This window comes from Vicia villosa, unplaced genomic scaffold (assembly GCF_029867415.1).
Source record: "Vicia villosa cultivar HV-30 ecotype Madison, WI unplaced genomic scaffold, Vvil1.0 ctg.001494F_1_1, whole genome shotgun sequence".
Taxonomy (NCBI): domain Eukaryota; kingdom Viridiplantae; phylum Streptophyta; class Magnoliopsida; order Fabales; family Fabaceae; genus Vicia; species Vicia villosa.
The window spans coordinates 130,066-147,021 of NW_026705640.1; the positions used below are offsets into that span (position 1 = coordinate 130,066).

Consider the following 16,956-nt stretch of genomic DNA (forward strand, 5'->3'; position numbering starts at 1 on the left):
TGTTTCCAACAATCACGGTAGTAAGCATTCTTATTCAACAAGTTTCACGCTTCCATAACCGACTTCAGAACCTTTCCTCATAAGGTCACTCTACTGTATTTATAACTCTCCCATAAATTAGAACATAATCCCTCCTCTTCGTAGGTTCAAACGGCACATCAATCCGACACTCGGAACTCAAGATATGAATTTTCCAATCATTGCCCGAAAAATGCAACACTGACATCATGCAGTGACACTCTATACGATATATCCAAAAATCCTCAATTGGTAAATTCAATTCTTAAAATTACTCCTCAACAAACCTGCTAATTGTTCCTTCGATCCCTTCAACACTGACACTGACATCCCGTGCAGTACCAATAAACAAGTCTAGTTATAAGAACAAGAGTAACCGTAACTTCGCCTCTTGCCAACGTCATTCCTGTCACAATTAATTATCTTACAGCTGTTGCAACCATTTTTATAACAAAGTTCATCTCATTAGCTTTCCGACGCTTCAAACGGAACTCAATTCGGGTGTCCAGAACTCCAGTTATGAATTTTCGAAGTTCCGCAGCTATTCAGCAATTTTCCTGCGTTTTACTTACGAAAATCTCTCTCCAAAACTCATTCTCTTCAACTCTGTCACATTCCAACCAGCCCCTTATCGTATCTCTTCACTCCCAAACATTCTTATGACTTGAGCAACCCATCCTATCGCCGAAGTGCGATTTCTGAAACATTACTACATTAATCCTCTTCGCAAACTTGCAGCTGAACCTCTTCTGAGGTGTAAGGCTACACAACTGACAACTTCGCAGCACACCAGCAGAGCTGACACATTGCAACTTTCCAATTTCCTTCTCTTACAATAACTTTCAATTACCTCTAATCATATTCCTTCAAGATTTTCCAACTCAATTCCCAGTGAAGTCTTAATTCCAAGTCACCTTCAACTCGGGAAACAATAAACTCCGACAACGCTCGCACTGTTTCCAACAACAGCCTACTGAATCAATCTTCTTCAACTGAAACATAACCGAGAAGCGAAGCTTCTCCCCCACTTGTTTCAATCCCACACCTGCAACAAACAACCAAGTACCGACAGTGATTCACTCACATGTCGCATACCAAGGAATAAAAATGCCGACAGTATACAACTGTCGCGCAACTCAACTGACTCAACAATTGGCCGGACGGACCGACCTGCTCTGATACCACTATTGTAACACCCTTCTAAACCCCGCGGAAATTAATAAAATAATTCAGAGTAAAACATGAAAACAAGGGTGCCACAATTCCAATTTAAAACAAATTATCATAAATCAATTGTCATGCTTCACTTAGGGGAAAATCATCCATTTAACAAAATCATGTTTCTATACAGCGGAACATTAATCAACAGATAAGCATAACATCATCTATGCAATATCTCACAAAATTACTCCAATAACAACAAAATAGAGTATCATCATAAACTCTAAACTAACGTTCCCCCAGTGTTACAATATCAGAGCATGACACCGACGCTATACCAAATAAACTGACTCATGAGCTAATCCTCACCGAGTCAAAAGCCGCTACTCGCCAATCTGAAATCATCAAAGTAAGGGTGAGTCTCATTCACAATTAACAAATGTTATCGAATCATAAACAATAACACATCATAGTCACATTATTCATCCAATTTCATTATATTCAGATTGTCAGGAAGTACTCATCAACACACAACAACAAATAGAATACACTACCAAGAGACAACACCATAATTCATCCAAATAAATCATAACCATTACACAATCATCGCATATTATAACATTGGACAATCTTCCATTCATGTTATAATAGCACAAGTAGCCTAATGCAAATGCAACTATATGCATGTGGTACCAAAATCTGGGATAACCCAACTCACCGATCCACCATCGTCAAGGATACGGCAACACCCACTCACTAATTCCACACAATGGGAATTAGCTACCACTGATCCACCATCGTCAAGGATCAGCCACATAATGATTATGAATGCATGTATCAACCATAACATGCTCATCACCCACATAAATCAGCCAAATGTCATAATCATCAACCACCACAATAATCAATAGCCATACACAGTTATGCTATTTCTCAACCATAATAAAATACATATTTTACATCAACAATATATGTATAACAAACACCAATTACACCCACAACATCATAACAGGTAAATCATTCATTATACAGTGCAACAACGATAACACCCATTTGCACAATTAACAGAAGCAACCACATTATCACAACATACATCATTGCACATATCCAATTATGCACACCACAGCCATTGCATCTCATCAACTATGCAAAACCAGGATAAACCACATTTGAAGAAAATGATACTTTTTAAAATAAAATCAAGTTATTATTGTTTTATTCATTCCATGTAGTAGAGCATTCAATTTAAGGAACAACGTCCCAAACGGCGTCTAAAACGGACTTACGGTTTGAAAGTTACACATCTTTACATTTTTCAAAGAAAACAATTATCGCTACAGCACGCGGCGCCACCCACAGTCCGCGGCGCGTAACGAATAGAAAACACGCCTTCGCGGCGCAAACACAGGTTCGCGGCGCGGAACGAGAAAATTACTCCGCCTTCGCGGCGCGCACCCACCTTCGCGGCGCGAACTGGCAAAAACCAAAGATCTCACATCGATTGACAGCATTACGGGATTCATCCCAAAATCCCCAAAACCCAAATCAAGTTATATCATGAACCTCAAATACCACCATATCAGCCACATACATGTTATAACACAATATAACACACAAAGAGGATCATTCAATCATCATAACAGCCATATAATCATACAATTTATCACGTCAAACAATTCCCATCAAAATCATCCCAAAACCCCAACCTAACATATAACCAATTGACACAAACAATGCATCTAAATCAGTCCCATCATCTATAATACGATAAAAGATGTTAACCGGAAGAGTCCCCCCTTACCTTAGCCAAAGATCTTGCTTAGCCCTCTTCCTCTTCTGTTCCTCTTTCACGTATCAGCTTTCCAATCTCTCATCTCCTCTGCTCTTCTTTTCACGTTCCTTTTTCCTTTTTCCCAATTTTCTTTATTTCCTTTATTTTATGAAAACATAAAATAATTAGTAATGGGCTTACTCCCTTAGCACCCCCATACTACTAATCTCACCATTCTAGCCCAATGGCCCTTAATCCATAATTTTCCAATAATTCAACAAAATACCAAATAATTCTAAATAATAATTTAATTTCCGATTAAATTAAAATTAGAAAATATGGGGTGTTACAGAAATCCACTTTGTTATTTCTCTTTCCCTCTTAGCTGATTCTAGCCTTCTGCTTTCTTTTAGACTCCCAGATGGTGTCCCCGACTGTCATGCCCGAGCTCATCAGAACTAATCTTAGAGAAAAGCAACAAACACATAAAAACCACAAAAGAGAGCACCTATTGCGCTCTTTGTAAACTACTCTAAAAACAACAAAATGCAATAAATTGAACCACTAAATGATAAAATAAAAAGATATAAATAAGAATTAGGACTTGTAATAACTCAAAAAATATGGGTTTATCACACGCACACACGTATTTTTTAACCAGTACAATGGCATATACCGTGGGGGCCCTGATAAAACTAATATGAGACACAACTTTTTCATCATATTTACCATACCCATTATCATCCTCTACTCCTATACCTAACATTTTGAGACCATGGTTAATTGAAGGGCTTCATCCCCTACGTCAGAGGATACTAGTGGTAGTGGTGAAGCCAGCACCCTGACAGAGATGTCTGCCTCCATGAATGAATTGCACCATTAGAGCCATACATTGGAGGACAATGTCCACAACATCAAACATCGCCAACAAGATTCCAGTCCCCTAGATGAAATGAAGGTGTTTGACCTCTAACCACTCCCAGATGAGATATGAGAGGCTTCTGTTCCTAAAGGATTTAAGCCTCCCCCTCTAGCCAAGTTTTATGTACGCAACGATCCTTATGAACATGTCGTCTCCATCAGTACACAGATGACCATCATCGGAGCGCATGACTTCCTAAAGTGAAAATTAATGTTTAGAACCTTCAGAGATGCCACCTTGCAATGGTATATGGGTCTACCATAAGCTTCCATCACCATCTACTCGGAGCTGGTAAAGATACTTGTGCATCAGTTTGCCACCAACCGCCACATGAATATATCTATAACCAACATGTTCAATATACGACAGGGTCTATCAAAGTCACTGAGGAACTTTATTGCCCGATTTAATGAAGCCACCATCAGGTTCGTTACCCCAAACCAAGAAATGTTTGTGGAGACATTTCAAAATGAACATAAGGTAGGAAACTTCAATGATTCTCTTTCCTGGAAGCCAACGCTTATATATATATATATATATATATATATATATATATATATATATATATATATATATATATATATATATATATATATAAGTAGATTATCATTCATTCATCACATTACAACATAACAATCATGAAGGTCATTAAAAATTTATTGATTACTATCATGCTTTATGTCATTTACATCTACTAGTCAATACTTAAAAATAAGATCATCATTAATCTTTGACTATTCATAATTCTATCTTGACCTTGTTCTTAATCTTATTCTTAGAGATATTTTAGTCTAGAATCATGACACAAGTCTTAGACATGTTTAATTGGGTTAAACTAATATTTATTTCCCTAAAAGATCACTTTTTAGGGTTTTGCACAATATCAATTAATTCACAGTCTCAGTGTGAATCAAATCGTTTAGCCATAATGGTTGTTCCAGGTATATGATTCGTATCACATAAATAAGACTATCTGATTCACTAAGACATGAAGCACCAAATTCCTTCTTCCTTGTACCAACTTCAAACTTGTTTTAAAGCATCAACACTAAGCTAATACATATCCCGTCTATACTCATTTTAAAGTGAAGAATGACTTGAATCAAAGTTGAGAGTAAATTATTATAAACCAAACAATTCAGACTTATCAATTTTTCTAAAATTTCCCATGCTCTAAGAAAATGCCAATAAATTCACGTAAAGATGTGAATGAATTCATACTACTTTTCTTCCATATACTCTAGATCATACCCAAACATAATTGTGATTTATTAAGATTATACATTTTATGTATTATAATTCAAAAGATGATTGTTGAGAATCAAGTGTGAGGAAGAAGTCTCACATTGGTTAAAAAAGGGAAGAATGAACATTTTATAAGCGAGAGAACTCACACATCTATCACCTTAAGATTTTAGGTGGACAAGTGGTGTGTCTCTCACAAAGTGTGTCTCAAGTGTAATATGCTCCATCATTGACTCCCCCGCGTTGCCTCCAACAATGATCATGCAACTCCACTTGTGTATTTTCTTACTTTTATTTTATTTTTTCTTCTGAGACAACATTACTTACAAAATTTCAAAAGAATAATTTATCATGTTACTCCCTCGTCCCATATTATTTGTCACAATTGACCATTTCACACAGATTAAGAAATAGAAATAAATGAAAGAAAGAGAATAATGACTTTACTAAATTATCCTTCCTTTCTATTTATGTCATAGATTTAAGATATGTTTTAAAAGGATTAGTGATATTTAATTTGATGCCAAATTGTTAATGAGATATATATGAAAATTTAGAGAGGAAATGGAAGAAATATGAAATCTAAAATAGATAATAAGATAAAATATTTTATGCTCATAAATATAAATTCACGCCGCAAAGCCTGGAATCCGCATCGCAACAGTCACAATAACTATAACCACAGTGACCGCTACTACAACCGCATCCGCAACCACAATTTAAAACCATGCTAATCTCCCTCCAAAACCTTCTATTTTCCTTCCCTCAAATAATCAGAGTCTTGAAAATAGTAACTAACATCTATAACATCGGTCATATATTATTGAAAAAGAATTAAAATATTTTTACTTCACTATTATCTTTTTATAATGCCAAATCACTAATCCTAGTTTCAAAAGTAGATGCATCTTAAAATCACAATGTTAGTTGATATATAAATATTCATTTTATTTATATATAATAACCCTCTAAATCTTATGTGTAAATAAACATTTTCACATGTTATTATACTCATTTTGTCTTCGAGGATCAAACTCAAGTTAGAAGATTTTTATTTTATTTGGGTGCATGGCTTGGATGCTTCAATTACTTCTATCCAAAGACAACAATTAGTTGCAAGCTTAAGCTAAAGTAAAGGAGCAAATAGTATAAAGGGTATGTATATGTTTTCTTGAGAGTCTTCCACCAAAAATATAGGATCACAAACACGAACCAGAAGACCCTTGATAGCAATTTTTTTTGTTAGAACAGAAACAACGCTTGATCTTTATCATCGATCTTCACATATCAATAACTTTTCAAATTTATTGATTTTTGATAAACACAAGAAACACAACATGGATGCCACTCACACCATGTTTTGTAACAATGATCTTGTTAACCCTCTTAGCTCAATGGGCATGCAAGTTTCATGCATTCTTGTTGTATCACATTTCTTCAATGTCCTCCTTAGAAGTTTGGGTCAACCTGGTCCTATTGCACAGATTCTGGTAATCATAATATCAACAATCTTTTATTTCATATGCATAGAAACCATATTATCACAATGTCACATACAACAGAAACACCAGACACAACACCGACACTAATAGCATTTTAAAAAAGTGAATAAAAAAGTGATTGTCGGTGTCGGTGTTGTGTCTGATACAGACATGTGTACACGGACATAGACACATAGACATCTTTTTTCAAAGGTATATGTGTTACAAAATTTTTAACTAATTGATTGTGCATTCCATTGTGCAACAGGCTGGGTTGATATTAGGACCAATGTCACATATACCATATATAAGAAAAACGTTCTTCCCACCAAGTTCAATAAACTACTACGAAATTGTGGGCTTCTTCTGTCGCATACATTTCATGTTCTTATTCGGTTTAGAGACAAACCTTCAATACATGTTGCGCAATCTACGTTTGGTTACATTGGTAGCATGTGGTGGTTCCCTACTTGGTGCAATTTTTGGTCTATCAGTCTCATTTTATTTGTATCAAAATCTAAATTTGAATCTCAACATTTATTATTTCTGCATGGTCATCATGTTAATGGTATCATACACAAGCTCCCCGATGGTGATCCGTTTATCGACCGAGTTACGTTTTGCAGCGTCTAATATCGGGCGAATCGTAGTGTCCTCAGCGTTGATAATCGAAATTGCCTGCTTGGTGTTCTTTGATGTGGTGATTTGTTGGCAAAAAAGAAACCACATTTCCAATGGTTTTCTGTGTACTATCACTATATCTTTTGTGATTCTGACTAACAAATACTTAGCCGTATGGCTAAACTCGAGAAACCGATACCAAAAATACCTAAAAGCTCCTGAGTTATTACTCATACTTTTTCTTCTTCTAACAAGCTCAATGCTTATAGAAATTTTGGGTTACAATAGTATTATTAGTTGTTTTATAATTGGATTGGTGTTTCCTAAAGAAGGAAAAACAGCTAGGACATTGATATATAAACTTGGTTATTCAATTTACAATTTTGTTCTTCCTATATATTTTGGGTATATGGGATTACAATGTGACCTCATACAAGTGTTCCGAAGCCTGAATAAAACAACAGATACAGCAATATTGATTTTGTTGTGCATTGGTAGCAAACTTGGTGGCACACTTTTGGTTTGTCGATACCTTAATATTCCTACAAGTGACGGGATTTTCATTGGCTTCATATTAAATACCAGAGGTTATGCTGATTTGTTGTTCATTGCTGCTATAGCAAAACATGCAGTTGTGAGTATATTTCTTGCCTTCTTTTAATGTACTAACTCATTGCTACGATTCACAGACACATACACCACATACAAACACCAGACATAGACATCACACACAAACACATTTTTTATTTAATTTAATGCTCATTGCTATAAAGCACATATACAAATACGGACATTGACACAAGCATATCTTTTTTCATAGGTTGTGCTGATGCTACAAAGACTCATTGTCTAATTTAATGCTCATTGCAATGAAACACGGAGAACAAACACTAGACACGAACACACATTTTTTTAGTGTTGATGCTTCATAAACTTGTTGTCTAATTTCATGTTTATTTTACATCTACAGGATCTTGACTTAGATGCTTACAATATGTTGATAGTATCGATAGTATTGAACACGGTCATATCAGGATTAGTTGTGGCTTTTCTAGCAAAAGGGGAAGCGAAAATGTTTTCGAACAACCATACTACAATTGAGCCTCAACAAATGGAAGACGAGCTTCGAATTTTGGCTTGTGTATATGATCCTCGACAGGTATCTGCCGTACTCGCCACAATACTAGCAATCCATGGCTCAAGAGCATCACCTTCCACGACTTATTTAATGCATTTGATAGAGCTTGTGAAGAAAATCAAGTCCAATTTGTTATACCATGAAAAAGAAAACGGAAGCCTCAGCGATGACGAAGAAGCCTACGGTGGAAATGATGTGGTGGACATTAATAATGCCTTAGATGCATTCACTTTAGATACAAAGATTTTGATTCACCAAAAAAAGACGGTATCTTCTTTCCCAAGTATGTATGAAGATGTTTGCAATGAAGCGGAAGATCTTAAAGTGACAATAATTCTTATCCCTTTTCACAAACACGAGCGCATTGATGGAAAACTCGAAAGCGGTAAAGAAAGTATAGTAGTTACTAATCAGAAGATTCTCAGGCACGCGCCTTGTTCCGTCGGTGTGATCATTGAAAGAGGACTTACAAAGACATTTGGTTTCTCTGAGCTAATTGAATCCGAAGCCACGCAAAATGTTGCAACACTTTTCTTTGGAGGTCCAGATGACCGCGAGGCGATTGCTTGGAGCCTAAGAATCTCCAAATGCCCTCATATCAACTTAACTATTATTAGATTTTTGCCGGCTTCATCACAAAATGAAAAAATTAAAGAAAACGGAGTACAATACGACGGAAAGGAAATTCTAATGTCCTTGTCGGGGGAAGAGAGTGAGAACGACGAGATTGACAATACGTTTATGGTCGATTTCTATAACCGACATGTGACCTTAGGACAAATTGGATATGTGGAGAATTTTGTGAAGGATGGAAAGCAAACATTGGAATGTTTGAAGGAGGTTGGAGACATGTACTCTTTGTTTGTGGTTGGAAAAGGTGGTAGAAGAAATAATTCATTGACAATAGGTATGAGTGATTGGGAGGAATGTCCTGAACTTGGAACAGTTGGTGATGTGTTGGCTTCTTCAGATTTTGATATTCATGGATCTGTTTTGGTCATTCAACAACATAGAGATGCTAAGAAAGGTTTAATACATTATTAGCTATGTATTCAAGTATACAATAACATTAGATTTCTTCATGTAGTTAAATTTATTAACATAGGGTGCACATATGATTTTGATTTGGTGATGGTAAATTGATGAACTCCTAGGAATGGCTATTTTTTGGTACATGTGTTAATTGATAATGTTTGAGAAAATAATGTGACTAAATAATTCCATATAAAAAAGAGTGCTATGAATTGGTCTTAGTAGAATTGTCAGATATAAAATATATAAGGGTTAAATATATGTTACCCCTTAAAATATAGGCGAGTTTTGATTTATCCTCCTTAAAAAACATTTTTGTTAGATTACTCCTGTAATTTTAGGGTACCCCCTAAGCGTGTAAAAATCAGGGGAGTAAGTCAAAAAAAATTTTACAAGGGTAACTTTTGCCCTTAAAGGAATAAAAGACATAATTTTCACATTTCAAGATAGAATACATTTTTTTTATAAAGCGTAAATCGAATATCGCCTATATTAGATATAGTAACGTATATTTAACCCAAGATATAAAAGTTGATGTTCTATCATGCTTTAGATGACCATAATTTGTCTAAATTTTAACGTTCTCACCTGCACCAATCACCATCAAATTTAGTTTTCTTTTATGAGCATTGTATTTAAATTTGCTAAATGGTGAAGGGAAAAACATAATTGTGATCTTAAATTATTTTGTTTGGGTTTTATAAAAGGGTACCAACTACAGAGTTACTAAATACGATATTTTGTGAATTTCAAAATATAGGCCTTATGGTGCGAATTTTCTTGTGATTTTTAAAATACATTAGTGCTATGTAATTTGTAAACATTACCATTTTTAAAATGTTGCTGACATATCAAAAGATGATGCAGTTCATTTTTTACTTTTTGAAACAATGTGAAATGTATTGAATTTTCTTAATTTATAACTGAATGCTAGTAATAACAATTACATAATATACACATGAATTTTCTTAATTTGTAACTGAATGTTTACTTGTAATAACAATTACATAATATATAATATATGTTACAACATACAAAATCAATTAAAGTGGATCACTGGAGAATTAGGTTCAATTGGAGAAGATGAAGTTTTTGAGAGTTGAGAGAAAAAAAGAAGAGAGAGAAAGAGAGAGTAATTGAGGGTGAGTACAGAAATTGGCATTAACCACAATAGGATGTAGTGAGTCTCTTATATATAACAGAGTTATAAATGACTGGAATCACCAAAAGCAATTAAAACAGAAAAATAAAACATGTCTGCTTCAATGTAACCGGTTACGGAAAATAGCGTAACCGATTACGCCACAAACACCATACTTCTGTTTCAGCTTCACGGGCTCGTAACCGGTTACCATAACCGGTTACACTAACTAAAGTGTATGAAAACAACTTTTTCAATAATATACACATGAATTTTCTTAATTTATAACTGAATGCTTACTTGTAATAACAATTACATAATATACACATAAGATACGAAATAAAAGTACACCATATCAATCACACATATTGGGGAGTCCGAGAGGGTCGGAACACAAATAGAACCAATACTCTAGGACCACAAGAGAGGGAGACGTCAAATCTCAACCCAAAACCTTAAGGTGTTAGGTAAATGAGTCATCTCTCTTATAAATTTAACATTCCCCCAATTCATAGGCAATTTGAGACTTTAACCACTCACACTTGCACCCAACATTCCCCCAACAAGTGTGAGCCACCCACATCCTATAATAGGATCCAACACCGGATTCATCTCTCGCTCCTCAACCAAAGCAAACCACATCTCTAATACCATTATTGGAGAGTCCCGATGAGTCGGGATCACCAATGAGACCAAGCATTTGACAAAGTAATGTCAAAGTCACCCCATTGTTCTTTAGGAACACCTAAAGCTTCCCACAAAACCTTGAGTTAGCTGAGAATTTTGACATTGAAAGTAGGGTATGAATTTGAAGATCACTTTATAAAGAGCTTAATATGGTAGTCAACCATGGCCAGTTGAAGTCGACCTAAGGTCTTGTCTCGCTCTTAAGGACTTAGTGTATTTTTGGTGATTTTCAAGCAACAACTATGATTTCGACTATGAGTGTCTACTTCACTTACAAAAGGATAAGATCAAATGTCGGCGACGCACATGAGTTTGAATGTCGAAAACAGGTGGAAGCGAGCCACCAGTATCGAAGCCACGTAACAAGGATATGTGTCGATCATTACACATAACAATCATAGAAGACAGTTACAAATCTAGTAGTATATATAGGTAATCATGGTGTCGGAATTAGGGGTCAAAAATTCATATACAACACTCTAAAAACTTAAAGTATCCGCATTATAGAGAGAAACAAGTATGTGAGAGCATGTATGATCTTGTGTACCATCTTTTTTATTTATTACGCATTTTATTGAAGCAATTTCCTTTATTTAACTTATCTCCTCAATTTTTTTCCTTTGCTTTTACTTTACTTTACATCCAATCAGACTCAGTCGATAATTTCCTTTTGACTTCTTTTTAATCTACAATTGGACTAATGGATACTCTGAACATATCTAAGAATTCTTGCACAAATATGTCCTTAGATTTACTAGTAGATCTTGCAAGTAACCGTCTTTGTAGACTAGCACTTGGTTTCCAAAAATATCGATAAACAAATTGGCACACTCGATGGGACATTTATGCAATTTCTTTTCTTTCGTTAAAAAAGTAGTGTATTGTTCTTTTTATGTTAAATTTTTTTCCGTTGTCTGGACTTTCATGCGTTTGAGGGGTGGTAGAACTTTAGACGAAATGGTTCGTCCTAAGAACACTTCATTTCCCCAAAATGACATTCCCAACACTGAATAATCTATCGGGACCATCGTCACGACGACAGGGACTTCAAATCCCCCTGGAACCAATGGACCTATCCTTACCCTACTATCGAACATAACCTCATTACCAAGAGTGATGGTTTTATTGCTTGTTGCAACAAGCATCCCAACCACTCCCAGGGCCACGCAGGCGATTATAGGAAACCTTAGACCCCCATGGATGCCTGTTGAAAGTATTTTGGGTAAATATTTTCTAATATGTCGTATCCACAGAGACTGAGTTAATATTGCTGCCGTTCTATAGTCGAATTATAATGAGTTAGTGAAAAGTATTGGTTTTGATTGTTTAATCTCAAATTGCAAATAACAGAATAATAATTGAATGATAAAAAGCTTAAAGACGAATAACAATGGTGAATGAATATGTTGAGTTATAGGGTTCATCAACCTATTCATATGCAATAATCAATTAATCCACAAGTGAACATTATCTAAGTTATTATCTTCATTCATCCTCAAAACTGATATTATGTCTAATGATCAATCTAGAACCACCTCTACCGGTATGATATTCGATCTCTCAGAATAACTATAAAGATAAAGGGAATTAACCGCGATGATTTATGAAAACTTCTTCAAAATCTCATCTCTGAGTATTACTCAACAAGTCAATGTAAAAACCTAGGGCAAAAGTATAAACCCTATCTCTCGATTGATAGTTCAACAATGATATAAAATAAAAGCAAGGTTTTTCATTGATAATAAAGGTTAAACAATTGTTCATAGGAATTAATCAAAGTAATTGCATCTTCATAGGTTAACTACTACCTTAAACTCAACACAATGAGGTTTAGCTCTCCATATCCATGAAGAACACACAAAGTTTCATAGAGGGATTCATCTTCACCAAGGGAATGTCTTCAATTGATGTTGTAACGCAGCCACTGCGCCTCGGCACGTATTGGTGCGGCGCGAACCCAAGTCAGAGGGTATGGCGCGTCTCGCCCCTTAAGGTCGCGGCTCGGCCTTTGCTTCATCCCACTTCTTTGTGATTTCTCTTCTCCAGAGTCTCTACGCCTGCGTGTTTCTTCGTCTTTACTTCTCAACTTTAATATCTGCACAAATAACACCCAAAGTGACGCAAGTTGTTCTACAATTAGTATCGAACCTCTGAAGTTCAATTCTAACCATAAAATCCTTAAAACTCATAAGATCTACTCAACTTTAGCTCAAAAGGTAGTTAATTTGACTCATGAAAACACTACTAATTCACTCCTAACAATGCCTAGTTTGACATTACCATAAGGTTCAAGATATTTCCCCTATGGGATGCTAACAACAATGATGGCAAGATTATAGAGTCATGCGTCTACGTACACAGATGATAATGCAACGACATTGTCTCCTTTGAACCCATATGCAGCCTCAAGGTCTGCTATCAGCAACCCAAGTTGAATAACACATCAAGGAGGGACCGAGTTTTCCCCTCCAAATATGCCTGCTTTAACTACAAATTCCATGATGGTCATAAGGAAACAAATGGATGACAATAAACAAGAGATGGTTAATATGCTTACCCAATAAATTAGCACGGTGTTCAACCCTCTGGTACATAACACAAACCAAAGTTACCAACTATTGACTACCCAAGTGGGTCAAATATCTGATTTTTTCAGTACTCCTCAGACCCGGGCAGGCAATTCCCCAAATTGTGCAAGCCAGACAAATATAAGAGCCTGTCGATAGATACTCCCCTATTAATCAAGGGAAACAACAACAGATAGGTGTACGACCCGTCGAACCTCTTGCACAAAGGGGAGAAGAAGAAAAAATAGGTTAGGATAACCCAAGAGTGGTTTTGGTACATAAAGACTAAGATGCTGGGGAATTAGTCAGGAATGTTTGACAAGATAACCTAAGGGGGAAGCATAATTTAACCCTAGTGATCAAAAACATTCTAGCCCAAAATGGCCAAATTTTGTATCTCCTTTGTCCTAATACATGTTGTTACAAGCTGAACTCCCCAGGGGCTAGAAAGTCCCTAAATTCACTAATTTTGTACTCCCTAGCCTAGGGGCTAGAAAGTCCCTAAGTTCACTAAGTTTGTAGGGGACACAAGTGAGTCGACTGTCGAATATATCGCTTGATACCAAACTGAGGCAGGCGATATAGCAAATAATAAAATTTAAAAATGAGATATTTCCCAAACTCTTTAATAAAAAATTCCTTCACATGGTTTAACACATTCCCCCTCACTCTATACATAATTGGAATCAATTGGAGAGGTTGTTATATAAACAATTCTATGTAGTGAAGTCGAATATTAGTCTCAAATAAATGGCTAGCGTTAGGCGCAAAATGCTTGAGTCGATATGTGATTATCTAAATAGGTTCAGATTGTTGAAAGCAAGGTGTTTTACCCAAGTGCCTGAGCACAAACAGGTCAAAATTTCCATAGGAGGTTTAAGTTATTCTATTTGAAAGAAACTAGATACCCAATATCTGAGAGATATGGCTCAGGTTGTAGATAGGGTGCGATAGGTTGAATTCCTAAAGGCAGAAAAGGCCAGGTCAAACAAGTTTCATAAAAAATAAATTTTTTCTTATATAGAGGCAGATGAGAGAGACTAAGAGTATGACATAGGATAAGAGGAGATCAAAGAGAACGATGTAAATATGGCAGCGCTTAAGCCAAGATCACCCTACGTCTGTAAATTGTTGAGACCATCTGACATGAAAAAACCAGTCGAACCAAAGAATGACAATCTCTTCGCTGAAACATATACTTTCAAAATAACAAAGTGTGATAAAATTTTCGACCTCTTAGTTGCTAATGGCCAAATCATAGTCCCTAAGAGATTTAAAACGCCACCTCTAGAGCCACGAAAGAAAATAGGATTCTTCAAGTTTCATAATTATGTTGGTCATAAGACTTCCCATTGTGTCATTTTCAAGGATTTGGTGCAAGGTGCGCTAAATGAAGGAAAGCTGAAGTTTGCTGACAAGGGTAAAGCTCCAATGCATGAGGAATCCGACCCCCTACATGTCAAATAAGCAAACTACGTTGAGCCTCTCGAATGTTTAATGGCCGAGACTATTAAACAACATAAAGAGGCTAAGAAAGGTTAAGTACAATGATATTAGATTTCTTCATGTTCTTAGATTTATCAACATAGGGTGCACATATGATTTTGATTTGGTGATGGTAAATTAATGAACTCTTAAGAATGGCTATTTTAGGTACATGTGTTAATTGATAATGTTTTGAAACACTACCATTCGCCACCCCATTGTTCTTTAGGCAGACCTGAAGCTTCCCACACAGTCTTGGAAGCTAGGGATAGTAATTTTTATTTTAGAAATCGGGTAACCTCTGCGCATAATTGTAGAGACTAATCTCTCGAACTGGGTAAAACCGCAATAGGTGGCAAAGCTATTTCTCAAGAGAATATAACACTACGGCGTGGTCAGGGTTGAGTTCAAATTCATAACCTCTAATTAAGAAGGAACAAATCTTTTACCATCTCATTTGCTCTAGAGTTACAATAAGTATTATTTTGATGAAAGATATTTATTTTTTTCTACTATTAATTTATCATATCTCAAAATATATTTAATAAAGAATTAAAAAAATCATGACATCCCACTAAAGCATAATTTTTTTCTTGTTGAGTAATTGAGCTCAAATGGTTCAATAAGTTGTCGTAAAATAAAAATCGTTACATAGAGAAGTTGTGAAATTGTACATTCAAGGATTTAGTATGAATAATGAGATGACAGCAGGACTTAGAATATATGAAATTTAAAATTTGAAAATGGTTTTAGGTGTAAAAAGTGTGTTTTGGGAGAAGGGAGAAAAAGTGAGATATGTATTATATGCATAAAAGTCTTGCAATTATAAAGGATGTATTGGGAGATGAAGAATAAATTAAATTTTAATGTTATAGATGAAAAGTTCAAAGCTGTTTAAAGCTAAAAAAAAATGTTGAACTCTTTGCTAGGAGGAAGACAAAATTTAGGGTTCAGATCTGCTCTAGTTCTAAGTTGCTATGTAGGAAAAAAAGCAACTGTTCAAATTTTAAAAAATATCAAATTAAAAATCCAACTTTTCTTTCCTCTTCTCAGCCTCTCACGATCTTATATTTGTCTCTTTCATTTTTTGAGTTTTCCTCACTTGCCTTTGTAACAGCTCGAGCCCGTACAACTCAATTGGTACCTTCGCAAGGCAATCCCGACACAGCAACCTCACGATCTTATTTACCTCTCCTCTCTAGTAAAGTTTTTGCCTTTCATGAGAATCAAACCCTGTAACCTGGGGTTTAAAGAAGATCGTGTGGTGGCAATTCTGGGATTGCTTTGTGAGGGCTCGGGTTGTTACAACCTTCATCACCCAATGTCTTCCTCTTCATCATTATTGGAATCTCCTTACTGCCTTATCACCGCCAGTGGTTTGTCCTCCACCGGCCGTCAACATTCTCCGCCACAATCGGGTATCTCTTTGTGAATTAATTTTACTCCTTTTTCAATTTAAAGTTAGAATTTGAAAATTATTATTGAAGATTATTTGATTTGAAGATTTTTATTGAATATTAAAAATAGTTTGATTGTGATTAATTTTGGGCGGTAACTTTAAGATTCAATTTTAGGGATGAGAATTTTTTTAATTTTAAATTATAGTTTTAGGATTGTTGGATTTCAATTTTAAGATTTCAATTAATTTTTAAAATTTTAAGCTTTTTGAATTTGAAGATTGTTAGAT

At 35.4% G+C, this 16,956-nt stretch overlaps 1 protein-coding gene across 1 annotated transcript; it reads left to right on the forward strand.

Annotated features, from left to right (window-relative positions):
* Window positions 1-6,377: 6,377 nt before the first annotated feature.
* On the forward strand, window positions 6,378-9,417 carry LOC131635473 (cation/H(+) antiporter 1-like). The gene is made up of 3 exons (XM_058906089.1): window positions 6,378-6,607; window positions 6,867-7,850; window positions 8,190-9,417. Exons 1-3 carry the CDS (start codon window positions 6,455-6,457, stop codon window positions 9,399-9,401), a joined length of 2,349 nt encoding a protein of 782 aa, XP_058762072.1. The 5' UTR covers window positions 6,378-6,454; the 3' UTR covers window positions 9,402-9,417.
* Window positions 9,418-16,956: the final 7,539 nt, after the last annotated feature.

Excerpts from the sequence above, each read along its gene's own strand:
- LOC131635473 (XM_058906089.1), top strand. The coding sequence starts at position 6,455 with ATGGATGCCACTCACACCATGTTTTGTAACAATGATCTTGTTAACCCT. Across the intron at positions 6,608-6,866 it reads GTCCTATTGCACAGATTCTG|GCTGGGTTGATATTAGGACC; the intron begins GTAATCATAATA and ends ATTGTGCAACAG. Across the intron at positions 7,851-8,189 it reads CTGCTATAGCAAAACATGCA|GATCTTGACTTAGATGCTTA; the intron begins GTTGTGAGTATA and ends TTACATCTACAG.